The following is a 26,940-nucleotide window of genomic DNA, read 5'->3' as shown; positions in this document are numbered from 1 at the left end:
GTGTTTGTGTTTTCCCATGAACAACTGCTAACCAAGGGATTCCTTTACTGGCTAGAGCCCTTGCCCCTTTGGACGGGAGGAAACCGGGTCGCCGGCACCCAGAGAAGGAAGATCTGTGTGGAGCACGCACGGTTTGGTGAGCTGGTGCGGCCTGCGACCCGCGCCTGGTACTAAAGGTTAAGGGAAAGCTACAGAGGATCCAGGGGAGGTGGCAGCGTCCTCCCCAGGGAAACCATGGTAGCTTCCACTAGGGGGATTTAGGAGCCGTTATCGAAAGGAGGATTGCAGGAGCTGGCGGCCTCTCCTCCCTCCTTGATAGATGCCTGTGATTTGGGGGTGCAAACTATTTTCTCCCCCCAGCACTGGGGAGTAAACCCAGTACCTTCACACACATCTCCAGCTCTGCTTTGTATTTTTCATTCTGAAGCGAGAACTCACTCAGTCACCCAGTTGCCCAGATTGAGCTCAACCTGAAGATCCACCTGCCTCAGCCTGCTAGCGGGCTGGGTTTACAGGTGCACTCTGCTATGTTCAGCTTCATGTTTATTTTTTTTTATGTTACTGGAGGTTAAGTTTACAGTTTAATGTTTAGGTTACAGAGTGTGAAACTCCTCCCTTAAAATAATTCATTTGTAGGAAGGATAACTACATATGGTGATATCTGATAGACAGCTATTTGTGGTGCAAGGGATTGTTGCAAGTTTTTTTTTTTTTTTTTTTTTTTTTGCAGAACTGGGGATTGAATAGAACTGGGGATTGAATATAGGCCCTTGTGCTTGCCAGGGAAGCGCTTATTCCCCTGAGCCATCTCCCCGGCCCTGGTGCTAGGGATTGAACTACACCTTCAGCCCTTTCTAATTTTATTTTGCGTCTCTTTATGGTACCCCACCCTATGCTGTATGGTATATTTTTTAATTTTTATTCATTTATTTTTTTAGGGGGCCTGGCCCTAGTTCAGTCCTTTAAGTGGCTGCTTCCACAAAGCTGTCAGCCTCAGGTTGCTGGAGTTCGAACCTCACACCTCTCCCGCTGGCCAAAAGTGCCCTGAAGGCATTCGAGGAACAAAAAAAAAAAAAAAAGAAAAAAAGAAAAAAAAATCCTTATTTATTTTTTTGTGGAACAGGGGATTGAACTCAGGCCCTTGTGCTTGCCAGGCAAGCGCTTATTCTACTGAGCCATCTCCTCGGCTGAGTTTGATTTTTGGTACCAAAAAAAAAAAAAAAAAAGTGACCCCAAGGGTCAGCCTGCAGTACATACTGAAACCCTGTCTCAAAACAACCCCCTCCAAAAAACATGTTTCCTCTAATTACAATCTTGTCATCTTTCTACCTAGTCTAGTTCCTGCTGTCCTACCTGAGGATGGCATTCCTTGTTTGTTTGTTTGTTGAGGATGATATTTGGGAGGCAAAGAGGCCACGTGGGGCAGCAGGAGGACGCCGGCGTGAGCCACTCTGGTGGAGCTGGTGCCGGACTGTCATCTCCTCCAGTGAGGGCGATCAGCAGACCTTGGGGTTCATCCAGTCCAGCCAGGCTCTGGGGCACAGCCTCTCTCCCCCGAAGAGGAACCTTGCAGTTTTGAAGTCCAGATTTCTACCTTCTCACATCCAGATTTCTGGCTTCTCTGAGACACATCCTCATGCAGCCTAGGTGGGCTGGAGCCAAGCAGCAGCCCTGCGACACTTTCCCCTCTAATTCTGGGCACTGAGCCCAGACCATCCCCCTGAAATACTCCCTAGTCTTTTTTTTTTTAAATGTTGAGACAGGGCCTTATAAATTGCCCAGGCTAGGACTTGCCACCCTCCTGCCTCAGCCTCCTAATGAGCTGGGTACATGGGTGTGCACCCCTGCAGCCAGCTGCAAACCCCTCGCAGGCAGGACCTGCACCGTCCAGCTTGTGGGGGTGCCGGGAGGCCGCGGTCTGCAGGGCGCAGGTTACCCGGTCCTCTCAGCCATCCCCCCTCTGGGATCTTCCCAGAGTGAAAGCTGTCACAGTGCACACATGGCCACGTTCACAACAGCACAACTCCCAGCTGCCGAACCTTGGAAGTGGCCTGTATGTCCATCACCAGGGGAGTGAATAAGAACATGGCTTTACATGGAGTACTGCTCTGCTTCAAGGAGGTCAAGCGCGAGTCATGCCGCAAGACGGAGGAACCTCGGAAGCACCAACGTGAAGTGCAGTAAGTCACACACAGGCTTACTTGGCGTGCAGTTTCTCTTTATGAGAAGCCCAAGGTACATAAACAATTGGAAGAGCAAAATAAAAGGCTAATGACAGGAAACAGGGAAGTAGATCTTTTGCAGCAGGGAAGGCGCCCCGGGGAGGAGGGGGAGGAAGGCTTCCGACGACGGCGCACTGCATGCTTGCACCAGCCCTGCCCAGTGAACACGGCCATCCATGGACTGCAAGCGTGTACTAATACAATGTTTTAAAATTTAAAAGTTTGCCGCATAAGAATTGCACACGTTTGTGGAGTACGATGTCAGAAAGCAGTATGTGTGCACAATTCCTTGAGAATAATTTCAAACATACTGAGTGGTTAAAAGCCTAACACACGCTTGTAATCCCAGCATTCAGGAGGCCGAGGCAGGAGGATCATGATGAGCTCGAGGCCGGCCTACGCTACGTGGAGAGACCCTGTCTCCAAAAACAAACAAAACGTCTAATACCAAAGCTGCAGTGTAGCGTTTACCTAGATTCAGCTGATAACATTTTGCCACGTTGGCACTTTCTATGTTTTTTTGTTTTTCAGTGTTGGGACTGCATGCAAATCTTGTGGGTGCTGTATATCCTAAACATAAGCTTTACCACTGAGCTACACACTGGCCTGACACACTTGCGTGCTCCCTTGGCCCATAAAACTCCATGTTTATTGCCAAGAACATACACACATACCCACGATGGCTAGCACACATTAAGGAAGTCCATCTTTAATCCTATTTACTATTTAGTGGTACTGGGGATGCAACCACAGCCTTCCTTTGCGTTGAGCTATAGCCCAGCCACCCCACCTCCTGGTCAGAGGCTTGCTAAGCTGCCCAGGCTGGGCTTGAACAAGTAATCGCCCTGCCTCCGCACCCCAGAACCTGGGACTCAGGTGTGCACAGCCATGCCAAAGCAATACTTTATATTCCTTTTTTATCAGCACGTCTTTGCAGCACGTGTCTACACTCATGTGAGACTGCATGTGCCTCACACCCCAGTTGATTTTCTCATCTGCTCTCCCTCCTTCCCTCTTCTTCCTCCATCTTTTCCCCCTGGTCTTTCGGAGACAGGGTCTCGCTATGCAGTTCAGACTGGCCTCGAGCTCACTTCGTAGCTCCGTCTGGTCTCGAACTCGCAGCAACCCTCTACTTCAGCCTCTGCAGCGCTGGGATTACGGTGTGCACCACCATGCCCAGGCATGTTCTTGTTATCCACTGAAGGACATGCTCGGAAGTGGCCTGTATGCTGCTTCCCAAGCTTTAGCTACTAGGAATTTGCTGCTATAAACATGGGAATACACGGATCATTGTAATCTCATGACTTAACTCTTTCGGAAAGATACGTAGAAGAGGAATCGCTGGGTTAAATGCACGTTTAGTTTTGAGAACTCTCCATACTGATTCCCACGGTGGCTGTACCAGTTTCACTCACACCAACAGGGTTGAGGGTTCCTTTGTCCCCACAGCCTCATTAGCATGTTATTTATTTCTTGACAGCCATTTTTGGAGGGTAAGATGGAATCTCAGTATTAATTTGCATTTCTCAGCAATGCTGAGTACACATACTAACAATTTCATGTATTTACTGGCCATTTGTAATATATACATGAGACTATACAGTTCAGGCTGGCCTCAAACCCAGAAATCCTTCTGCCTCAGCCTCCCGAGTGCTGGGATTACAGGTGTGCACCACTACATCCAGCTTTTACTTTATATATTTTTAATTCATCAATTTCCCCCAGTGTCTTTTCTAGCAATTTTTTTCCCTCTAGTGTATTATCTTGGCTTCCATGAAGTATTTTAGTTTTGGGTCATTTTAACCTCCTCTAACCTGTAGCCTCTCCACGTTTTTCTATCTCAACTTTTTTTGTGCCGGTGAACCCAGGACCTTTGTGCTCCCTGTTGTGCTCACAGCAAGTCTTCTAGTCTCAGCTACTGGTGTTACCACTAAGGTATATCTCCAGCCGTTTAAAAAAGATTATGAGCTACAATTCTTGTTGCATAGGTCCTGCTTTACCTTGGTCTTAACCATCCAGTAGAAAAGTATGAAGTCGAAATATAAGAAATAAAGCCATGCTGTTAAGTTGAGCTGTGGGGGACTCAGGTCAATAATTTCTGACATTGCCAGTTAAATATAAGACCCAATGCTATTATAGGCTACTGGACTCTTTTAGAATATTTTGCTGAGTTTACACACCTATAATATTCAATAACGGAACTTAGAAAAAATGGGGTATACCGATGAATGTCCATTTTGTATCTGTGCATTCAAAGAGGTTGGGATAGATATATAGTTGCATTCTCTTAATGAATAGAATGATTTGTTCTAATGGTGTTTGTAAATAGGATCACAAGTCCGCATCTTGTACAGCAATTAACCACTAAGAAGAATATATGCAGTGTATTATTTGTTGAAACTGTCCTTCCGATTTGATTTGAAACTGTCTCATTGCTGTTTGTCAATAAAACTTTGAAAAAAATAAATCTTTCATGCAAAAAAAAATAAAAAAAATAAAAAAGATTATGATGCATGTATATCTTTCGAACAGTATGAATACAAATACTCTGTGCTTTATTCAATGTCTAGGAACGTCCTCAAGTTTCGATCTTCCTGCTTCAGCTTCCCAGAGTACTGGGATTACACCACTTCCTGACTTTAAGCTAGTCACTTTTTAATACTCATTAACTGTTGAGTTAAAGCGGATAAGGTGGACAACAGCACCTTAGGAACGCTACCACTTATTTAAACCAGAAGTCAGTAGACCGCACAAGCCTGGGGACTTTTTTAATGCGAGGCTCCGCCCATGGGCCGCGAGTGGCGGAAGAACCTCACGCTGCGTCGCGTCGCCTCACACTGCGGCGGAGGCATCCTGACGTTACGCCGGCGGCGTGGGCGGGGCCGCCGGCTCTTCCTCTCCGCTCCTTGGGCTCCTCCCCCAGCGCTTCTCACGCTCATTGTGAGGCGACAGCCGCCGCCAGCTTTAAGGCGGTTTGAGAGCTAGAGACTCAAGTCCTTGGCGCGCGTGAGCGCCCACGCTGCTCCTTCCCCGCCCCAAGGGCTAGGAGCGCGAGGTCCACCTATTTTAGACCCCCTCCTCCTCCCACCCGGCGCCAACCGCTGGCGCGCGCGGGCACCTCGCGCGGCGCGCCTCCTTCCGCCCTTCCCCCCGCGGAGCTCCCGCCGCGCTCCTCCCTCTCTCCCTCCCCTTCTCCCGGCGGCGACGCGCACGCGCGCCACACCGGCTCGAGCTCTCTCGCTTTCCTCCGCGGGACCCCCTCCCCTTCCGCCTCGCGGCGCTTCATCGCGCCGCGGTCCGCTCGGTCCACCCCCGACCCCGCGGGGCTTCCCGCCCGCCAACGGCGGGTCCCCAGCCTCCGGGCCCCCTCGCTTCCCGCGCTCTCCTCCGAGGGCCCAGCTCCGGGCGCCCCTCGCTCTCCCCTCTAATCCCCCTTCCGGACGCTGCCATCATGTTGAAGCCTCAGCCGCCACAACAGCCCTCCCAGCCCCAGCAGCCGCCCCCCGCGCAACAGGCCGTGGCTCGCCGGCCTCCCGGCGGCAGCAGCCCTCCCAACGGCGGCCTCCCGGGGCCGCTGGCCGTCGCCGCGGCTCCCGCAGGGCCTCCGGCGGCCGCTTCACCCTGCCTGGCGCCCGCGGCCGCCACCGGGAGCGGGCTCCGTCGCGGTGCCGACAGCGTCTTGGCGGCGCCGCTGCCGCAGCAGCACCAGGAGAGGCCGGGGGCGGCCGCCATCGGCAGTGCCAGGTAAAGCGGGGTGGGCTTCCGGGCGGGGGGCCGGGGCTCGGTGCCGGCGCGGCGGGTCCGCAGCCAGTGCCTGGCAGGGGCGTCCGGAGGCGCGGAGCCTCCGAGGCTGGGCAGGTCCCCGCAGGCTGGGGGCCGCAGCGCCGGGCGGCCTCGGGGCACCTGGGGACCGAGCTCGGCTCCCGGGGCCTAGGGAGGGTTCCGGGTCCGGCCCTGAGGGGAGGCGGGGCGCGTCCTGCCGGCGCCGTCGGAACGGGGCGTTGGGGGGGCGAGGAGGTGACCGGGGTCCCGGGCTCCATTACCACGGAGGGTCTCGCGGTCCCCAGCTTCAGCCAATGGGGAGTCAGCCGCCGGAAGGGGTCCCCGGCCGTAGCCAATGGAGGGGGGCGCGCGGCCCGCAGTTTGGCCAATGGGAGGGAGGGACTTGGGAGCGGGCTGCGCCCTCCTCCTCCCCGGCCTGGCCAGTAGGAGGGAAGCAGGCCGGGCGGGGGCGCGGAAGGAGGCACGGCCGGGTGGGCTGCGGCCGGAGCCGCCGGCGCGCGTTCTCTCCGCGGACGTGCGCGCGGATGCTGGGCCTCAAGACCTGGGTGTTCGTGGGCCCCGGCTTCGCGTAGGGCCGTGACTGGGCGTGTGCATGGAGGGTTTCTTCTGGTGTTAGTCGGTGAGTAGCGGACACCTCACTGAGTTCCCTCTCTGTGTGCGTGCGTGCATGCGCTGGGAAATGGGAGCGCGGCGGTGTACGCAGGCGCAGTGGAGTCCGCTCGCGGGCGGGGGGATTCGGAGAGGCCCGTAAGCTTTAGGGCGCAGGCGCAGGCCAGGCGCGGCCTCCCGGCGGATGCCTTTTGCGGCTGCGCTGTGCCCCAGCCCCACCAGCGGCCCCCTCTTCACCCTCCTCTACCGCTGGTTACATCAGCCATCGAGGAGCAGTGTTACCTGGCGACTAGTGACCCCTGCAGAGTGGGTAATAGGCTGAGTGAGTGATGATGGGTAGAGGGGTGGTTGGCGGAGGGAATACCCTGCCTCCCAGGGTGTGAGGCGTGAGGCTGCTGAAAATGATTTTACCACTTGGGAGGTTATGTGCCTGAGATAAGTAGTTCTGCTCTTGTGCTCCCTGAGCGTTCACCTTCACATCTGGGGTGGGTTGTCGGTTATTGGATGCTGTAGTGTTGGTTTGTTGGAAGCTTGCCGCTCTGATCCTTGGAGAAAGTGAGGGTGTGCGGTGCATTGGTTCTTAAAGGAATTGATAGCCATTGTTGATTGATTCTCATATACTGGCCTTTGGAGAAGATGGATGTATTGGCATTTATTGTGTGCTCCTTTTTTTTTCCTCTTGAAGGTGAGAATTTGAAAAATCTCGATTAATTGGCTCGTTGTAAATCAGCAACTTCACATGACGAATGATGTAGGATTTACTGTTAACTAGTATAGTAACTTGCTTTTTTCTTTTACAGGGGACAGAGCACGGGAAAGGGACCCCCACAGTCACCTGTGAGTGCATTTGTTCCTCCATAAGATACATAATACTACAAAAATGCTTGGGAATACAGGGTTGGTTAGGTGCAGAGATAGCAAGATATGAGTGGGGTGACCATTTAAAGGTGTGTACGGGCATACATTTGTTTCTCTCATGTTACTCACAGGTGTTTGAAGGTGTATATAACAATTCCAGGATGCTGCATTTCCTGACGGCTGTTGTGGTAAGTGAACATTGAACCTTAGGTTGTTTGAGAAGTGTAATGATTCAGCTTTCTGGGGTCACTCATTTTTCCCCCTCTCCCTAGGGTTCCACTTGTGATGTAAAGGTGAAAAATGGCACCACTTATGAAGGCATTTTCAAAACCTTGAGCTCAAAGGTCAGTATACTCGATGAGCTCATCTTTGGTGCTATGTGGAAGGAGAAGGAGAATGAAATTGGAGGAGTATATAAGGTGGTATTAGATAATACTGTTAATTGTCTCTGTGGGCTGTTCAGTTGGGGGTGTTTCTGTTTTGTTTTTGATATAGGGTCTTAGCGTGTAATTAGGCTGGCCTTGAAAACTCAGTACTTTTTCCTGAGTACTGGGCATGTACCACTATGCTTGGCAGATCTTCAATTTAAGTTTTTTAAAGTTTATGTTTGAGACTTGTTAAGTCTTGTGGCTGGTATAGAAAAGACAAGGCACGTGAGAAATGTGTTAGGGAAATTGTATTTTATTTTACTTGATTTTGTTTTTGTCTTTTTGAGACAGGGTCTTACTATACAGTTTAGGCTGGTCTCAAACTCATAGTGATCCTCCTGCCTCAGCCTCCCAAGTACTGGGATTACAGGTGTGCCCTACCACTGGTGTTGGGCAGAATTCCGCCCCCCCCCCCAGCCCACCCTGAGGGCGGGGCTGGTGCAATACCTGGTGCTGGGGATTGAACTGCAGCCTCCCGTGCCTGCCTAAGCTTACCTAAGCAGGTGCTTTAGACCACTGAGCTACCTTGCCAGCTGTTGGGCAGATTTTTAATTAGCAATAATTGCGCTTCGGATAAACCTCATTGGCTACAGTACTGCCACAGCATAAAGCTTGGGCAAATTTTTAAAAGGGAGAATTGAATCTGTTTTTACCTTTAAGTTTTTTGATACTAATCTCTGGGTGTTTGGGGTGGGATTTTTATAGTTTGAACTAGCAGTAGATGCTGTGCACAGGAAAACATCTGAACCAACCGGTGGCCCACGTCGGGAAGATATTGTGGATACCATGGTGTTTAAGCCAAGTGACGTGATGCTTGTCCACTTTAGAAATGTTGACTTCAATTATGCAACGAAAGGTATCGTCAGATTGCTGTGTCAAGAGTCAGTCTGTGATGAGAGGGAAGTGTGTGTGCGGGTAGAGTGGGTTGATTTGTATTGCCTTTACCATTTTTCCTCCCGAGGGAGGAACCTGAATTTTTTTCTTGAAAACATAGTGGATTGAATTCTCCTTGTTGTGGTTTTCGTTATTTCATCTGGTTGGTTTTCAGCAGTTTTGCTCTTTTCCAAGCCCTGCTGATAGCCATGTACACATACCCTGGATAGGTCCTGCTTCTTAGGGTCTGGTTCATGAACTCCTAAGGGGGCCTGGGAGTAAGGCTGAGGGGAGAGAGTGATTGGGCACCAGCTGACTTCTTGTGTTAACTCTGTCTCTGCAGACAAGTTCACTGACTCAGCCATTGCCATGAACTCGAAGGTGAACGGGGAGCACAAAGAGAAGGTGCTTCAGCGCTGGGAAGGAGGCGACAGCAATAGTGACGACTATGACCTAGAGTCGGACTTGGTACAGCTGCAAAGGGGTGGAGGGAGCGCGTGGGTGGTGGGCTGTGGCTACAAACAGCAAGGTCCTGGGACCAGAAGCTGGTTCTTGGCAAGAGAGGAGGAGAATACTGACAGTTGCAAGTGTAAACAGAATTTCTAGGCCCATTATCCTTCCTAAAAGCAAACTAAAGCATTTAAAATCTTCTGAGTTGAGTGTGTGTGTCTTTTGAATCAGGGTCTCACTATGCAGTTTAGGTTGGCCTTGAACTTCCTTTGTAGGCCAAGCTGGCCTCAAACTCCCAGCAGTCCTCTTGCCTCAGTCTCCCAAGTGCTGGCATTATAGGTGTGCACCACCATGCTGGGCTCAGTGAATTAGTTTTTTGTTCTGGTATGTTTGTGGGGGTTTTTTTTTGTTTTGGTTTGTTTTTTTTTTTTGGCTGAACCAGGGATTGAACTCAGGCCCTTGCACTTGCCAGGGAAGCGTTTATTCCACTGAGCCATTTCCCCAGCCCTTCTCCTGCTATGTTTTAAGTTGAACAAGAATCTGAGTTTTACCCCTTGGAACTTTGCATTTAGATACGTGTAAGTCTGTTCTATTGCATTTAGCTGTATATATGTACATATATATATATTTTTTTTTTCATATATAAGTACACATTTACTTGTATTTGCCTTTATTTTAGAAATCTTTGTTGCTATTATCTTTTTACTAAAAATAGTGCCTTTTTAGCCAGGCATAGTGATGCATAGCTGTAATTCCAGCTGTCTGGAAGGCTGCAGCAAGATGATTACAAACTTGAGCCTAAGGGCCTAGGATATAGCCTAGCAGCACAGCATCTGCCGGGCAGCTACAAGGTCTCAGAGTTCTAGTCCCAGTAACCCCCGCCACCCCAAAACAAGCAGATTTGAGGCTGGGCAACTTTGTGACTTAGATTCTCTCTCAAGAGTGAAAAACAGAAAACTGATAGTGTAGCTGTAGCTCCCTGAAGCCCTTCCGGATTTAATCTGTAATACCCACCAAAAAGCCTTCTTAGTCTTTATGACATGTAACTCCATGTGTATGTTGTAGAGTCGGAGTTAGAAACCTAGAAATGAGCCTTTTAGATCTTAGAACTGCTTCGCTCTGTGGGTAAGTCCCAGTGTGTGCTGTGAATTGACAGTAAAGTTGGTAACTCTCACCAGCCTTTTGTTGTTGTTCTACTCTTGCTTTGGTCACTTTTTAACTTGGTGGGAGGAAAATGATATGTGAGGTTTTAAATGCTTCACCTTCCTTTTTTCCTAGTCCAATGGATGGGATCCCAATGAAATGTTCAAGTTCAATGAGGAGAACTATGGGGTGAAGACAACCTACGATAGCAGTCTCTCTTCTTACACGTAAGTAGCCTGCCGCTTCCCAGGGATGCAGTGTAGGGTGCAAGGTAGCCGGTGGAAGGTGAATCAGTAGGTGGAACACAGTTTATGTGTGTACCTTTTTGGGCATCCAGGGAGCCCTTCCTTTGTACCTGATCCGCCTTATGAATGGCTCCCTGAGAGTTTCTTGAGCTTGGCCATCCTGTGGATAGGAGTAGCTGAGCTTGTGGCCATCCACCTGGACCTTCACTTTAGATTCAGAGTCTGCCTTGGAGCTGTGCCTAGGACTGATAGATGGCCAAGAAGCGTGCTGGTTGGGCGAGGGACTTAGCTGCTGCAGAGCACTTGCCTGGCACGTGTGAGGCCCTGGGTTCAGTCCTCAGCACCAAGCTGAGTCACGGAGGGGATTAAGCAGCTTTATGTGCCTGAGCTGGTCAGGACTGGTAGAAGTGTTCTCTGTCATCTTGTTCTGTGGCCCTGGAACGATAGCAATCCATGGGTGATCTCTCCCAGGGTGCCCTTAGAGAAGGACAACTCAGAAGAGTTCCGTCAGCGGGAGCTGCGTGCAGCCCAGCTGGCCCGAGAGATTGAGTCGAGCCCCCAGTACCGCCTACGGATTGCCATGGAAAATGATGATGGGCGCACTGAGGAGGAGAAGCACAGTGCAGTCCAGCGGCAGGGGTCAGGGCGAGAGAGCCCCAGCTTGGCATCCAGGTAATTGCAGGGGCAGCCAGCACTAGTTGCATTGTGGCTTCACCCTGGGCCAAGAACTTTGTACGGTGTTAATAAAACTTACCAGCTTGTTAAGATACAGGTAAACCCTTAGCTCCCAAGACTTACATCTGGGAGGCTGAAGCCTGGTGATACATGAAGTAATCTGTTCGATGTTTGACGAAAAAAAATATTTTAGGATTTTAGTGTACCTTTTTTGTCTGTTCTGTTGTTTTGAGATGAGAGTCTTACTATGTGGCTCAGGCTGGCCTTAAACTCACTTATGTAGCCTGGACTGGCCTTGAATTTAATGTGGTGCTACTCTTGCCTCAGCCTCTCAAATGCTGCAATTATAGGCATGTGCCACCACGCCCTCGCATTGTCCATTCTTTTTACAAAAAGGAAATGAATCTGTACGTGGCAAACATCTTGTAAAAGCTCCTCTGTGAACCCTCTCATAGGTCAGGAGTGGTAGTTGTGAAACACTGGCTTGGTTGGTTGAGTCAGCATTCATGTACTTAACTGGGGCAGATCTTCAAGTGGGACAGTGAAAGCAGCTGGAGTTGAGCACTGTGGAAGCTGGGAAGAGGATTCAGAACGGAAGGTTTCATGTCAAAATGTGGGGGACCTGTGGCTACTGCCCTTAACTTGAACTCTTTCCCCAGGGAGGGCAAGTATATCCCTTTGCCTCAAAGAGTTCGAGAAGGTCCCCGTGGAGGAGTCCGGTGCAGCAGTTCTCGGGGTGGCCGGCCTGGCCTTAGTTCTTTGCCCCCTCGTGGCCCTCATCATCTTGACAATAGCCCTGGCCCAGGTTCTGAGGCACGTGGTATTAATGGAGGTGAGTTAAGGAGCAGAAATGGGGTGGAGAAGGGGTGTGAAGAAGCAGGGGAGGAGGGGTCGCTGAAAGGATTTACATAGGTTGGAAGGGGGGTGGTGCATTGGTGACAATGTGATAGCAAGTGCTCTCTTTCTTTACCCTTAAAAAAATAAAATAGGCCCTTCCCGCATGTCCCCCAAAGCACAGCGGCCCATGAGAGGTGCCAAGACACTCTCTTCGCCCAATAGTAGGCCTTCTGGAGAAACTTCTGTTCCACCACCTCCTGCAGGTAAAGGTTCAGTAGAACTGGATAAAGAAATGGGTAGAAAGCTATATGGGGAGGTAAATCTGGTTTTGGCCTGCTTAGGATAGAAAACAGGTTGAAGATGTTTTGAGGAGAAAGTTAGATTTATCCTTCTTGAAAAAGAGTTTTGTTTTGATCATTTTGAGACACAGTCTCTCACTGGCCCTGAACTCACTTGGTAGCCCAGGCTGGTTTCCGACTCCTCATGATGCCATCTCAGCCTTCCAGATGCGGGGTTTGCGGGCGTGCTCCACCGCACCTGGCCAGAATTTTGTTTCCCTAGTGCAGAAATTGTTAGCTGGCAGTATACCAGTTGTGTCTGTCTGGCAGGTGTCTTTTGTTCAGATTTGAATTTATTGTTAACATTTTAAAATAGGTATTACAGAACATTTGTTTTGAATTACAGAAAGTTGTGACGGTAGTGAGCTTGCCGCACTACCTGATTCTAGTTGGGTAGCAGAGAATGACAGTTACCCTTGTAAGCATTCTAGGCTTTCCAGGTGTCTGTGAGGCCATGTACCTACTTGTACTACTTGCCTTGATCTTGACATTTATTTATGTTTGTAATTCTGGGAATAATAAACGTGTCTGTATTCTCTGGATTTTTAACATACTCCTGTATTCACTTATTGACCAGCAGTAACCATTGTGTAGCTCTCTCCTTTCTTCCAGTGGGCCGGATGTATCCTCCACGCTCTCCCAAGTCTGCTGCACCCGCCCCCATCTCTGCTTCCTGTCCTGAGCCTCCCATGGGCTCAGCAGTGGCAACCTCTTCGGCCTCCATACCTGTGACATCATCAGTTACAGATCCTGGTGTAGGCTCCATTTCCCCAGCTTCTCCAAAGATCTCACTGACTCCCACGGAGGGTAAGAGCTGGGCAGCGGAGGGCTGTTGACAGTGTGCAGTGGTTCTCGACAGGCAGACCGTCAGGCATCTCGCTCTCTGTCTCCTTGCTCAGTGAAAGAACTCCCCACTAAGGAACCTGGCAGAACTCTGGAACCCCAGGAGCTGGCCCGGATAGCTGGGAAAGGTGAGGATTGTTGGTTTTGGATTTTGGGTGGGTTTTTCATTTTTGTTTTTGAGACAGGGTCACTATAAAGTTCAGACTGCTCCTGAACTCACTGTGTAAGCAGCCTGGCCTCAAACTTGTAGCAGTGCTTTTCCTCAATCTCCCAGTGCTGGGATTACAGGCATGTACCACCACACCTGGCTTTTGGTATGGTTTTATTTATTTATTTACTTATTTATTTATTTTGGCAGAACTGGGGATTGAACTCAGGCCCTTGAGCTTGCCAGGCAAGCATTTATTCCACTGAGCCATCTCCCTGGCCCCTGGTGTGGTTCTTTTTGTGGAACCGGGGATTGAACTCAGACCCTTGCGCTTGCCAGGGAAGTGCTTATTCCACTGAGCTATCTCCCCAGCCCCTGCTTTTGGTGTTTTTTAAGAAAATATTTTTCTTGTGTGTTTATGGGTACGTGCTGGGGATTGAATCCCAGGCTTCACATACGCTCAGCAGACACTCTGGGCTGAGTGCTGTCACCAGTCTAGGAGTGATTTTGTTCTGCTAGTATGTAGTACTGGGATTACAGGCCAGCACCACTGTGCCTGGCTTCGTTGGGTTTCTTGTCCTCTTTACATACTAGTGCTGCATAAGCTGCGTGTGTAAAAGAAGCGTATCACTCCTCCCCACTTTGCTCACTCCTTTGTTTGGGGGAGTATGTCTGTGAGCCAGTTTGTGGACTTGGGCAGTTTCTGTTGATCCTTTGATCCTAATTTTAAGAGTGCCTTGTTTTCTTGGGTTTCTTTGGTTTGGTTTTGGGCTTGTTTGTTGGTTAGGTACCAGAAATCAAACTCAGGACCTTGCAAATGCCAGGCAGGCATGGTTTTGTTTTTTGAGACAGTATTTCACTATGTAGTTCAGGCTGTTGTCTGTGTAGTCGTTGGTGAGCCTTGCTTGAACTTGTGGTGATCCTTCTGCCTCAGCCTCTTAAGTCCTGGGATTACAGACCAACACCACCATTCTTGGCTTCCTTGGGTTTCTTTTCCTCTTTGCATACTAGTACTGCATAAGCTGCCTGTGAGAAAAACTTACCACTCTTTTCCCCACTTTTCTCAGTCCCTGGCCTTCAGAATGAACAGAAAAGATTTCATCTGGAAGAACTAAGAAAGTTTGGGTCCCAGTTTAAGGTGAGCAAAGAGTGGAACAAAGCTGGGGATTTTGTAGGATGTGCGGCTTGTGATGAACTGGTAAAACAGAGGCCCAGCTGGGTAGAAGGTCCAGGCTCAAGCAGGGCGGGCAGTCTGGACCAGACAGGACTGTGACTGTTGGTCTCCTTCCAGCTTCAGCCCAGTAGCTCCCCTGAAACCACCATGGATCCTTTTCCTCCCCGGATCTTAAAGGAGGAGGTCAAGGGAAAGGAGAAGGAGGACGCACTATTGACTTCAGACACTCTGGGCTCCCCAGTGTCCTCCAAGACAGAACCTGGATCAGAGAAGGAGGACAAACCTGCCCTGGCACCCACAGGAGGCCCTGAGGGGCCAGAGCAACCCCTGCCACCTTGTCCAAGCCAGAGTGGCAGCCCCCCAGTGGGCCTCAAGGGTGACGACAAAGATGAGGGTCCTGTTACTGAGTAAGTGGGGCTGGGCTCTTTCTGGGTGGGTATCTGGTGGTAAAGGTCAGGCTGTGAAGTCTTGGCTCTATTTTTTTTTTTTACAGACAAGTAAAAAAGTCCACATTGAATCCTAATGCGAAGGAGTTCAATCCCACAAAGCCTCTCCTCTCTGTGGTAAGAAGGGGCAGGAGAACATGGACATGCTTTTGGGGGGCGGCGCTGGGGCCCTGAGGGGAACCAGTTTGGTGACAGTCCCACTAGACAGAGGCACAGGTGGTGCTGCCTCAGTGGAGGGCGTCACTTGGGCAGATTGGGGAGGAGGGAGGCAGGGCTCGAGAGGGTGGAGAAGGGCCTGAGAGGCCGGCAGGGTTCCTTGGGGTCTGCACAGGGATGAGTGAAGTAGTTAGAATAAAGGGTTTCCTTCAGGCCAGCTGTCCTGGCTGTGCTTCCGGGCATGTTCCTGCAGGGCTTACGGATCTTGGGCAAGCCAGTTAACCTCTGCCCATTTCCTCACCTGTAGTTAGAGGTTGCTCAGCACAGGGCTTGATAGGCTTTATCAGAAAGAAATGCAGGCTGCAGAGTCACTACATTGACACTGAGTTGGGCATTGGCTGCATTTCAACGTGAAAACTTCAATACTCATGTTCGGTGTCTGCGCAGACACCAACTTGTTGGTGTTGGGGGCCGTGTGAGAGGCTCCCTCGCCTGTTCAGCCAAAACAATGCGGTGCTCACTCTGGCTCCCAAAGTGGAGCACACAGCACTTCTTGAATGCACCTGTCATTGTGGGCAGGTCAGCATGGGGTAGGACACAGATGAGATGCCACCTTCTCTCCTTACAGAACAAGTCGACCAGTACTCCAACTTCTCCAGGGCCCCGGACTCATTCAACTCCTTCCATCCCGGTGCTGACGGCAGGCCAGAGTGGGCTGTACAGCCCCCAGTACATCTCCTACATACCTCAGATCCACATGGGACCCGCTGTGCAGGTGGGATAAGAGATGGCGAGAGTCTAGGGCAGAGGGGTGTGGGTGGGTGGGCTGAGGGACCAGATCATATCTGTTCTGGAGACTTTTTTTTTTGATACTTTTATTTCTCAGTTTTGTTTGTTTTTCTTTAGCACATTTGCAAATGATTACGTTCCTCTGAGCTGTACATGTTTGCATCTCAGTCCTCCCCATCTTCTGTTCCCTTTCCCATTTTGCAAAAGACCTATGTAATATTTAAGCTTGGGCGTATGGTTTATTTTCACCTATTATAGTTAAAATAAGGACTGGGGGCCGGGGAGATGGCTTAGTAGAATAGGGCCTGAGTTCACTCCCCGGTTCTGCCAAAACAAAACAAAAAGATAAGGTCTGATGGTTCACCCCTCCCCCTCCGCGACTTATTTATCCTTTATGGCAGTGTAGCGCTCCGTCATGCAAAAAAATACATTGTCTGTGTCCATTCATCTGTCATTGGACATGCAGACTTGTTTCTTAGCTATTATGAATTGTGATGCAGTAAAGTGTGTGGGTGTGTCACTGAACTGCAGTGTCTTTATAACCCTTTTGGGGAGATTCCTAGAAGAGTAGTAGTTAAGCCAGTAGTTTCTAACTTTAAAACTGATTTGCATACTGGTGCTAGTTTACCTTCCCACCAGTTGTGTGGAAGGGTTCCTTTCCCTCCTACAGCTTCGCCAGCACTTGTTACTTGATTGTTCCGGAAGTTGGTAAGCAAGGCATTTGGCCTTTCTTTGTATTTTTGGCCCCTAGGCACCTCAGATGTATCCATATCCTGTGTCCAATTCAGTGCCTGGGCAGCAGGGCAAGTACCGGGGAGCAAAAGGTGAGCGGGGTCGGGAGGGGCAGTCGAGAGCGGCCTGGCGCCTGTGGGCAGATGGAACTCCAGCTCTGCACTGTTCTCCAATCCCCTCCAGGGTCCCTGCCCCCACAGCGCTCAGACCAACACCAGCCAGCCTCAGCTCCTCCGATGATGCAGGCGGCCACCGCTGCTGGCCCACCCCTGGTGGCTGCCACCCCATACTCCTCCTACATCCCCTACAACCCACAGCAGTTCCCAGGCCAGCCTGCCATGATGCAGCCAATGGCCCACTACCCCTCGCAGGTGAGGGTGGTACGGGGAAGTGGGGAGGCGTGTTCAGGACTCAAGGGTGGAGGCAGGTGGCATACTGGGTGGTGATGGCAGCCAGCTGCAGGTTGGTGGCAGCCTTGGGCTTACATCTTGCCTGTGGTAGAAATTGGCCTGTAAGTAGGCACTGAGTGCTGGGATCTCTGCTTTCTCTGGTGTGTACAGTAGCTCTTGCTTGGCAGGGTTTTGAGACCCCTAAGTAAGGTTGCTATGCCAAGGCTCAAGTGTGCTGTGTGCACGTTGGCCTGGCAGGAGAAGGAGCCTCCCCGATGACGGCCCTGACTGCTTTGCTTTTTGTGTCCCCAGCCGGTATTTGCCCCCATGCTGCAAAGCAACCCCCGCATGCTGACGTCGGGTAGCCACCCCCAGGCCATTGTGTCGTCCTCTACTCCTCAGTACCCATCCGCAGAGCAGCCCACCCCTCAAGCCCTCTATGGTGAGTTCTGCCATACCCACCCCCATGCTGGTCTGTGCTCCTCAGCCCTCTTGTGTGCTGATCGCTGGTTTTTCCCTCTTTCTGCTGCAGCCACTGTCCATCAGTCCTACCCACATCATGCTACACCGCTCCATGCCCACCAGCCGCAGCCGGCCACCACACCTACGGGGAGCCAGCCGCAGTCCCAGCATGCGGCCCCCAGCCCCGTCCAGGTGCCGTTCTGGGGAGTCTGGGGGGCTGAGTGTCCCAGGTACTGGAGATAAGGAGGGCACTCACGGCTTTCCCTACTTATTCCTGACAGCACCAGGCGGGGCAGGCCCCACACCTGGGCAGCGGACAGCCCCAGCAGAATCTGTACCACCCAGGGGCCCTGACAGGCACGCCACCCTCTCTGCCACCGGGACCTTCTGCCCAGTCCCCTCAGAGCAGCTTCCCCCAGCCCGCCGCTGTGTATGCCATCCATCCCCACCAGCAGCTGCCCCACAGCTTCACCAACATGGCCCATGTTACCCAGGTAAGAACCCCAGGGACCGCTTCCCAGAGCCTGTGCTAACGAACGCTACCCACGGGGCCAGTCCCTCTGGGAGTGCCCAGTTCTGTCTGCCTTCTGCTCCCATTTGTTTTCTGTTCTTCCCAGGCCCATGTCCAAACTGGAATCACAGCAGCCCCGCCCCCTCACCCTGGGGCTCCCCACCCGCCCCAGGTGATGCTGCTGCACCCACCTCAGAGCCATGGGGGGCCCCCCCAAGGCGCAGTGCCCCAGAGTGGGGTGCCTGCACTCTCAGCTTCCACACCCTCACCCTACCCCTACATCGGACACCCCCAAGGTGAGCAGCCTGGCCAGGCGCCTGGATTTCCAGGAGGAGCCGATGACAGGATTCGTGAGTTCTCGTTAGCTGGGGGAATTTGGCATGGAAGAGCTGAGGGGCTGCAGGTGGGGCAGGATGCACGGGTTCTGGGCGGGGAGTGAGGGGTCTTGGAGGCAGGGCTGTCCCACAGGGCGCCCGCCGACCTGCACCTGTCTGTGAAGTATGTAGGGTGGGCAGAAGCCACAGTCGCCGCCGCCAGGGGCTTGCTCCTGGCTCTGTCCTTTGCTTCCCTCCGTCCTCGCTCAGTTGTGATCCAGCAGCCCCCCTCCCCACTGCCTCCCCAGCTCTCAGTGACCCCGACTGTCTCCTGACTTAGCCGAGGTAAGGTCAGCGCAGCAGACAGGGCCAGACTGGGGTGTGGGGGGCTGAGCTGGGCACATGAGTGAGGGCTCTGGCTTACTGGGCAACAGCGATTGACCTGTGCTTCTGACAGCCCCCGAGACACCTTGAGGAGGCCGCTCCTTCCCACATAACCCCGCAACCCCTGGACGCATTTGTGAAGGGACGCCTGCTTGGGTTCTAATGCTCCTGCTCTCTTCTCTTTCCCCTCCAACCAGTTCAATCTCATCCCTCCCAGCAGCTCCCCTTCCACCCCCCGGGGAACTGAAGATTGTCCTGGCCGCGACCTGAGACCTCCATGAGTGGAGGGAAGAGTGATCTTTGTCTCTTCCCCCAGCAGCTCGGACCAGTCCCAGCCCCCACCCCTTTCCCCGGGAGCTGGGGAATTCCTGCCATGCACCTTGAATGGGAGGGGCCTCTGAGTGGGCGGGGCCGGGGTCCAGCGGGTGGGGGGGTTTCTGCTCTGCCCCTGCCTGTTCCCACCTAGTCTCACCCTCCCATCCTCATCTGTTCCTCCCGCTGGAGACGGAAGATCTTTTATTTTCTATTATTTATAACCTCAGACTTGGGCCCCTTGTTCTTTCTTCCCATTAACTTGAGTGACCTGTGTGAGAGACAGATGCCCCACAAGGATGGTTGGACAAGGACTTTTACTTTTTATTACATAAAAATAGTAAAAAAAAAAAATAAAAAAAATAAAATTTTAAACTAACTTAACCTTACTGTAGCTTGCTCTTTGGAGATGAGAGCATAGTCAAGCTTTTTTTTTTTAATGTTTTTGAGAGAGTTTCACTATGCAGTTTAGGCTGGCCTGGAGCTTGCAACAATCCTGCCCCAGCCTCAAGTGCTGGGATTACAGGAGTGCACTACCACGTCCTGCCTAGTAGTCTTCATGATGATACTAGGGTTATGTTTCTCTGTAATTACCCTAAACCTAGGGTGAGGAGCCAGTAGAGCAGTAGCCTGCCTCTTTTGAGACAGATCACTATGTAGTTCAGGCTAGCCTTGAACTTGGAGTGATCATTTTGCCTTAGCCTCCTGAGTGCAGGGAGGCACCACATGCCTGGCAACCCTGCTTAGTTGGGAATGAGTTCCTGATTCAGTGTTTGAAGATGTATAGTTGAACACTGATGCTGTGGGTAGCAGGGTGGCTAAAAGGTCCTGGCAAACACCTGCTGTTCTGGTCATTGGAGATAAACCGATCTTACAGTATGGGTGTGGATAAGACCTATAAAGGTGAAGCTGCTAGTGTGTTGGGAAACCAGGTTTAGAACAACCAGTGTTACAGTGGGGGTTGGGAGCTGGGTGTGGAACTCACTGCAGTAAATGCTGGGGCAGCATTGCCGGGAGTTCAAGGCCAGTCCTGCACTGCACTGTGAAATCCAGTGTCAACGTTTGGGATGTGTGAGCTGGAGGCAGTTTGGCATCCTGTAACCTGTCCTTGATTTCCTTGCCTGTAAGCTGGAAGTTGCTTCCCACTGCCAGGGCTGCGAAGATGGCACCAGCACTCAGCGTCAATTGGGGTTAAAACACTTGGACAAAAGCCCAGAGTCCAGGAAGACTTAGGCACTGCGACCTATGACTGGGTAATGGGCATGGTAGGAAAGAAATGATTTAGCAAAAGGAAATTTGTGTGCCTGCCACTTGGCTGCTAACAATGGCCGGTTTGGGGGTTGTCAGGCTGGGGGCCAGCAATGGAAACAGAAGCTGAGGAGCCTTCAGAGACAAGAGCCAAGTTCAGGCTGGCCTTGAACTTGACACTAATGCTTCAGCTGGAATGACCAGTGTTCCATCACACCCAGCTTGAACGTTGCTTTGTTTGGGGTTGGCTTTGTTGCTGTTCTAAATTTAAGAAAATCTGCCTGGCATTTTTGTGTATGCATATCCAATACAGCAAATGGTATTTAACTTCAGGTCTTGGCACATAGCAAACTAGAGCCCAGGCCTGCCTTCACACTAGGCTGAGTACTTAGCCCAGCCTTTTTTGCAGTCTTAATAAATTGCCCACACTGGTTTTGGGTCCTTCTGCCTCAGTCTGTCTGGTGTTGGGATTACAAGTATGCGCCACCACATCCAACTCAAACTTCTTTTCAAGTACTGGAGGTGGGCTCTAGGGACACTAGCACTGAGTTACATTTCTTGTCCTTATTTTGAAGGTAGTCTCACTTTCCCAGACTGGCCTTGAGTCTATAGTCCTCTGTTCTGGCCTAAGTAGTTGCAATTACAGATGTTTGTCACCACATGGTACTTAATCCTGACCTTCAGCTGCTGGTCTTAAAACATGTAGCTGGGTATCACCCACAATCTACTTAGTGGACAGGAGGCCTTGGCACCTGAGTTGAGCACCTGGATGACCTTTCGTCTTAGTAGTGCTGGAGTGGAACCCTGGACCTTCACGCTGACCTAGACCACAGTCCATTTTTGAGGCAGGGTCTCCTTATGTCACTAAGTCCGAAACAGGCTTGAACTCAGGCGCCTTCTGCCCTCAGCTCTAGGACTTTCTGCTGTGCCATTTTGCTGAGCAACCACAAAAAGCTCGAAAGACTAGATTCCTTTTATCAGCAGTGGGGGTGGCCTTGATGAGACTTGTCAGTCTCCACGATAATCTTCAAATTGGAGGTACTCAGTTAAAATGACTGGAATCTAGAAGCTTCTTATGTGTCCTGGGCCTCATCTGTCACGTCTTCTCCAATTTATACAAAGGACCCAAGACACAGCTTGCTATTCACAGAACAGTTTATTGGCCTACCTTACCTAGTAGACCACCCCTACAGCCAGGGAAGTGTCCAGCTAGCTGCACTTCGCTGGCAGCAGCTTGTGCCCTCGCGGCGCACCAGAAGCAGGAGGGAAGACTGGCCAGGCAGTCCTGAACTCAAGATAACCTGAGCAGAAATCCACACTCAGCTCCACTTGAGGTTCTTGTCGTCCTCCGTCATGGCCGGTGTGTCAGTGACGAGGCCGGTACCAATGGTGCGGTTGCCATCTCGCAGGGTAAAACGCTGGCCTTTCTCTAGGATCATTGGCTGTCGCAAGATAAGGCTGAGCTTCAGGTCCTCCCCAGGCATGGCCAGCTCCTGGAGCGGGAGAGAAGTGCACACAGCCTTCAGGGTGCTGCCGAGTCACGAGAGAATGCTACAGCACAATCACGCTGTCTGGGGACAGCTTCATCTGTCCAGGTATCACCAACATGGCAAAGAGGACGCGAAAGGACCCACGACCTGTGTTCTAAGTATATTGTGACAAAAAATGTTTTAGGAATCGGGTTATGCAGGTTCTTCAATCAGGACTTGAGCCCTAATGTTTAACAAAATGAAACAAGAAGACGCCTTCCCGAGGAATGAGGAATGACTGAGGAAAAGCACTGAGTGATTAAGCTTTTAACCTGCTGCAGCCTAGGGGGTGTGCAGACGGGAACTTGGTCAAGACCAGACCTTCTTAAATATATGAAAAGATGTTGAACACTTGTCATTTGAGAGATGCAAGTTAAAAGAACTCTGAGAGTCCCTCTCACCTCAGAGAGGAGGAGTATTAAGAAATCAGTAACGCTGGTGTGGCTGTGGGGAAGGAGGTCTAGACTGGTCCAACCGCTGTGGAAATTGCGTGGAGACTCCTCAAAGACACTCAAACTAGAGGTTCCATTCAAGCCAGTTATTCCCTTCTTGGTTATCAAAAGGCCCAAAAGAAAAGCATCCCACCACAGTGCTACACGCCCACCTATGTTTATAGTGGCACACTTTATAATAGCTGAATCTCAGACACAGCCCAAACGCTCCCCAACCAATGAATGGATAAAGATGTGGTTTTGTTTTTTTAAACATATATACAAGAAAATACTAAAAATACTACTTGCTATATAGGATAAGCTTGAGATACTGCTAGCAACCTTGGGGACCATACTCTTAAACAAATTGGACACACAAAAGCAGCAGCCAAAACAGACCACGTGGCCTAACGGATAAGGCGTCTGACTTCGGATCAGAAGACTGAGGGTTCAAATCCCTTCATGGTTAGATTTTGGGGGCTGGGACGATAGTTCAGTGGAATAAGTGCTTGCCTGGCAAGCACAAGGTCCTGAGTTTGATCCCTGGTACCACCAAAAAAACCCACAAAAAACCACAAGATATATTGTATACGGCATAAATTCTCCGATGAATGTAATCATTATGTACATCTAAAATGTACCAATAAAATAAAAATGCAAAAACCCACAAACAAAAAAAGGGGACCAGTCCTACTAGTTTCACTTGTACCCGTGGCAACCACACTTTACTGGAAACAGCCACATGGACTGTCGCCGCAGAGGTCAGGACTCTGCTGAGGCAGCACTAACAGCACTTCCTCTACTCCTTCATGGTCCCCCCACCCATCGTACCTTCCCTGGAGGCAAGATGACCCGACAGGCCATGTCCCAAGTGAGAGAGAACATCACAGGCATGAAGTGAGACACAAAGGGCTTGTGGCGACCCCCTTCTTCCTTGCTGAGGATGTAAACCTGAGGGGAGAGAATGGGTGGGGCTGGGCCAGGCTGGGCCAGAGCTGTTTCCCTTCAGCCCTGCTCACCATGCCTGCAGCCTCACCTGGGCCTCCACCTTCTGGTGTGGCTGGATGGAACCTGGCTTGACCATGACCAGGCCTCGCCGCAGATCCTCTCGCTTCAAGCCTCGGACCAGAGCCCCAAGGTTATCCCCCGCCTCTGCCTTCTCCAGGCTCTTGTGGAACATTTCAATGCCTGGGGGGAGAGGAGGAGGCAGAAGGCTCAAGGGAGCGCCTGGGGAAGGGGGAGCCTGGATCCAGCCCCTGGTCTCAAGATGCCTTCTGTGTACCTGTCACCACAGAGCGAATGTTCTTGCTATGTCCCAGGAGCTCACACTCATCTCCCTTCTTTAGAATGCCACGTTCTAGTGTGCCTGTCACCACCGTGCCCCGGCCTGGGAAGAATTAGGACAAGACATCAAGGACTCCAGACTCCGCTGCTGCTTCAGGGAAGAGTGTAAACAAACACAGTCCTCACCAGGAATCGAGTAAACTGACTCTATAGGCAACAGGAAAGGCTTCTCCAGATCCCGGACGGGCACTGGGATGTAAGTGTCCACAGCATCCAGCAGCTTCTGCACAGACTTCACACCTAGCTCGGGGTCACGCTGCTGTTGGAGGAAGGGACAGGCCACCAATCCATAATGCTCCTCCACACAGGAGCCACTGCCTGAACATACTGCAGAGCTCCTGAAGCCCATCTAACCCCGTCCTCCAAAGCAGAGCCCTGCCTTCACCTCAAGGGCACAGAGAGCAGAGCCTACGATGACAGGGGTCTCCTCCCCCTTGTAGCCGAACTCGGTGAGCAGCTCCCGGACCTCTAGCTCCACAAGCTCCACCATCTCAGCGTCCTGGACAGCATCCGCCTTGTTCACATACACCACGACATGCTCTACCCCAATCTGTAGAAGAGACAGCAGGGTCCAGACTCGCCCAAGGCCCTACTCTCTCTCCATCCCCACCCAGACTGGGTACCTGTTTGGCCAGCAGTAGGTGCTCTCGGGTCTGGGGCATGGGGCCGTCATTGGCTGCCACCACCAGGATGCAGCCGTCCAAGGGAGCAGTGCCTGTGATCATGTTCTAGGCAGGATGAACGGAAACAGTCTCCTTCAGCAACTGCCTCTGGTCCACCTCACCGAAGTTAAAACCTAAGCCATTTTGCCATCTCATCACCCACTCTTGGCTGCCCATGGCCACATCTCTCTTCTTCTAGGACAGGGCTGGTTCAGGCTGGTCTTGAACCTCATAGTCCAAACTGACCTCAAACTTGTACTGATCCTCTTGCCCCAGCCTCCCAAATGCTGGCATTATATACATGCACCATAACACGCTGCTTCAAATTTTAAATTTTACATTCAAAGATACAGATATTAATGCGATGCTAAGGTATTTATGGTTCAACTACCTTCACATCACCATCACCCTACCACCACCGCCGCCGCCACCGCCGCCAAACCACCCCATCCCCCTCCTGCCCCAGCATTAATCTTTGCAGAAGGCAGCAAGGCCAGGAGGCCCTGTCCTCAGCAACCCTCACCTTAACATAATCTGCGTGACCTGGACAGTCTGTGTGGGCATAGTGGCGGGTGGCAGTGCTATACTCCACGTGGGCCGCATTGATGGTGATGCCCCGGGCTCGCTCCTCAGGGGCATTGTCAATTTCCTCGTATTTCTTGAATTTAGCCCCACCTCCCTCAGCTAGAACTAATGGAAAGAAGAGAACACACTTCTCAGCTCAAACTCACAGCTACAGGCTGGGCTCAGGCCACACCCCCGGGTCGTTCCCACCTGAAAAAAAAAAAAAGACTAAGGCAGGGTGAAGCTTCCATGACCCCCTCTTCTCTCTTCCACAAAGGATAACTCTGGATTGGAACCATGTTGGAAGATCTTAAGGATCTGGGCGTGGCAGCACACACCTGTAATTCCAGCACTTAGGAAAGCTGAAGCAGGAGGACTGCCAGGTTGAGCCCAGCCTGGAAACTTAAGTAATTCAGAGAGACCCTGTGTCAAAATCAAAGGGGGTAGGGGCTCGGCGCTGGCACTTCATGACCCTTCCAGGAGAAAGCTCTCCAAGACCACGAGTTCATGCACAGCAAAGCTCTTGGGGCTCTGGGCAGTCCGTCTTTGACATCCCCCCACCACCACCCGCGGTTCTGATTCTCGGGGCTACATTGAGGTCCCCCGAAAACACCCCGGCGGCCCCACCTCCCCGGCTCCGGTCCCCCCAGGAGGCAGCGCGCTGCGGACGCCCCGCCCCCAGCCCGCTCACTTTTTGTAATAGCTGCGGTCAGTGTGGTCTTGCCGTGGTCCACATGGCCGATGGTACCCACATTCACATGAGGCTTGTCGCGCACGTAAGTCTTCTTGGCCTCCACCGCCAGGCCGCGGGACAGGGGCAATACTGGAGTCTTCAGGGGCCGCGACAGACCTTGCAATAATGGGGTCGGGCCAGCACAGAAACCTGCCAGGGCAAGGACCGGGGAGTCAGAGCGAGGGTCCGCGCCGAGCTACTCGCGACTCCCACGAGTCTCGGGCGCTCATCGCTCTCCCAGTCGCCTCACCGCTGAAGCGGGGCGCCGCGCGCAGCATGACGGCGACCGCCATCGTGGTAGTCCGCCACGGACACCGAGAACAGGGTAGCGGGAGCCCGCGCGTGCAGCCGAGGAAGGGCACTTGCGGCTGGCGGTCACTTCCGGCGGAAGCCAGGGCCCAGAGGGCAAGTGTGGGCCCCTCTATCCGCCTGTCTCTATGATCATCTCCAATGCCTTCCGGGTGAAGGGCGGAAGCTGAGAGTGCTGGTGTGTCGCGGAAGCGGAAGGACGGAGAAAGTTTCCACAACTCGGGCCTGGCGGGCTTCCGGGTACGCCGCCGGGAAAAAGGTAGTGCGTCCCATAATGCAACAGCGCCCCGGAGGCTCATGGTCATTGTGGTTCCTAGAGGGGCGGGTACTGAGGAAAAGTCTCGGCCAAGCCACGCACATTGTGCGGCCGCTGCGCCTCCGCTGGAGGTAGGACCAGGCCCTGGACGCACTTTAGGGTTGAGCTCAAGTATGACGTCTCTCCGCAACCCTTTTTTTTTTTTTTTTTAATCTGCAAAATGGGAATAATACTATCTGCGTTATTTATTTATTTATTTGAGACAGGTGTAGTTTTTGCTGGGCTTGAGCTTCACTTTGTAGCCCACAATGGTCTCGATCTTGCGATGATTCTCCTGCCTCAGCCTCCTGAGTGTTGGGATTATAGGGATGCACTACCATGCCCGGCTTTTTTTTTTTCGGGGGGAGGGGTAAGGTGGGCTCCATTTTAAAGGGAGATATTAGCTGATTGTAGTAGCTGTTGCCTGTAAACCCAGGACTTTGGGAGGTGAGGCAGGAGAATCATGAAATTTCTTAGTGATTTAGTGAGACTGTCTCATCAAAATGATCTGGGATGTAGCTCATTGTGCAAGCCCTGATTTAATCTAATCCCCAGTATGGAGGGAGAGAGAGAGGGAGATGTTGAAAGGGTCAGATCTTGCCATCTGAGAGGGGGTCAGAACTGGGCAGGAGTTAGGAGTTTCCCATTCTGAGATCCTCAGGTAGTCCCGCCGTCATATCTCACAGCCTTGGAGGACACCTTAC

General features: G+C 51.8%; 2 protein-coding genes, 1 non-coding gene and 1 pseudogene across 31 annotated transcripts; 2 read left to right on the top strand and 2 right to left on the bottom strand.

Annotated features, from left to right (window-relative positions):
- The first annotated feature begins 5,180 nt into the window (after positions 1–5,180).
- Positions 5,181–21,412, top strand: Atxn2l (ataxin 2 like). 29 transcript variants are annotated; one of them, XM_023718250.1, is made up of 24 exons: positions 5,181–5,966; positions 7,415–7,451; positions 7,604–7,660; positions 7,745–7,816; positions 8,606–8,756; positions 9,117–9,241; positions 10,502–10,593; positions 11,083–11,283; positions 11,946–12,118; positions 12,276–12,386; positions 13,056–13,268; positions 13,361–13,432; positions 14,520–14,590; positions 14,744–15,033; positions 15,120–15,189; positions 15,857–16,003; positions 16,769–16,841; positions 16,933–17,120; positions 17,451–17,580; positions 17,671–17,792; positions 17,882–18,094; positions 18,218–18,461; positions 18,611–18,770; positions 19,030–21,412. In XM_023718250.1, the coding sequence occupies exons 1-23, from the start codon at positions 5,674–5,676 to the stop codon at positions 18,763–18,765; spliced, it is 3,300 nt and encodes a 1,099-aa protein (XP_023574018.1). In that variant the 5' UTR covers positions 5,181–5,673; the 3' UTR covers positions 18,766–18,770; positions 19,030–21,412. The 29 variants fall into 29 exon arrangements, 28 of the variants coding, with proteins under 28 accessions (XP_023574018.1, XP_023574067.1, XP_023573982.1 ...); XM_023718299.1 differs by having other exon boundaries at positions 19,027–21,412; XM_023718214.1 differs by having other exon boundaries at positions 19,007–19,096.
- On the bottom strand, positions 8,394–8,513 carry LOC111815227 (annotated as a pseudogene).
- A 92-nt stretch (positions 21,413–21,504) lies between the features above and the next one.
- On the bottom strand, positions 21,505–26,062 carry Tufm (Tu translation elongation factor, mitochondrial). The gene is made up of 10 exons (XM_004622920.2): positions 25,883–26,062; positions 25,591–25,782; positions 24,859–25,025; positions 24,297–24,401; positions 24,059–24,223; positions 23,800–23,932; positions 23,612–23,716; positions 23,366–23,517; positions 23,161–23,280; positions 21,505–21,862 (listed from the first exon to the last, which is right to left on the bottom strand). The coding sequence occupies exons 1-10, from the start codon at positions 25,923–25,925 to the stop codon at positions 21,689–21,691; spliced, it is 1,356 nt and encodes a 451-aa protein (XP_004622977.1). The 5' UTR covers positions 25,926–26,062; the 3' UTR covers positions 21,505–21,688.
- On the top strand, positions 22,726–22,798 carry Trnar-ucg. Its single transcript has one exon. It is a non-coding gene; the product is annotated as a tRNA-Arg (tRNA).
- Positions 26,063–26,940: the final 878 nt, after the last annotated feature.

Source organism: Octodon degus, unplaced genomic scaffold (assembly GCF_000260255.1).
Source record: "Octodon degus isolate 3935 unplaced genomic scaffold, OctDeg1.0 scaffold00001, whole genome shotgun sequence".
Classification (NCBI taxonomy): Eukaryota; Metazoa; Chordata; class Mammalia; order Rodentia; family Octodontidae; genus Octodon; species Octodon degus.
This window is presented reverse-complemented; position numbering and strand designations above follow the sequence as displayed.

Coding starts and splice junctions, on each gene's coding strand:
- Atxn2l (XM_023718250.1), top strand. CDS start 5,674: ATGTTGAAGCCTCAGCCGCCACAACAGCCCTCCCAGCCCCAGCAGCCG. Junction 13,433..14,519: donor GGCCCGGATAGCTGGGAAAG/GTGAGGATTGTT, acceptor CACTTTTCTCAG/TCCCTGGCCTTCAGAATGAA. Junction 16,004..16,768: donor ACATGGGACCCGCTGTGCAG/GTGGGATAAGAG, acceptor TTTGGCCCCTAG/GCACCTCAGATGTATCCATA.
- Tufm (XM_004622920.2), bottom strand. CDS start 25,925: ATGGCGGTCGCCGTCATGCTGCGCGCGGCGCCCCGCTTCAGCG. Junction 24,224..24,296: donor ACCTACTGCTGGCCAAACAG/GTACCCAGTCTG, acceptor TCTCTTCTACAG/ATTGGGGTAGAGCATGTCGT. Junction 23,933..24,058: donor CTGCTCTCTGTGCCCTTGAG/GTGAAGGCAGGG, acceptor TTCCTCCAACAG/CAGCGTGACCCCGAGCTAGG.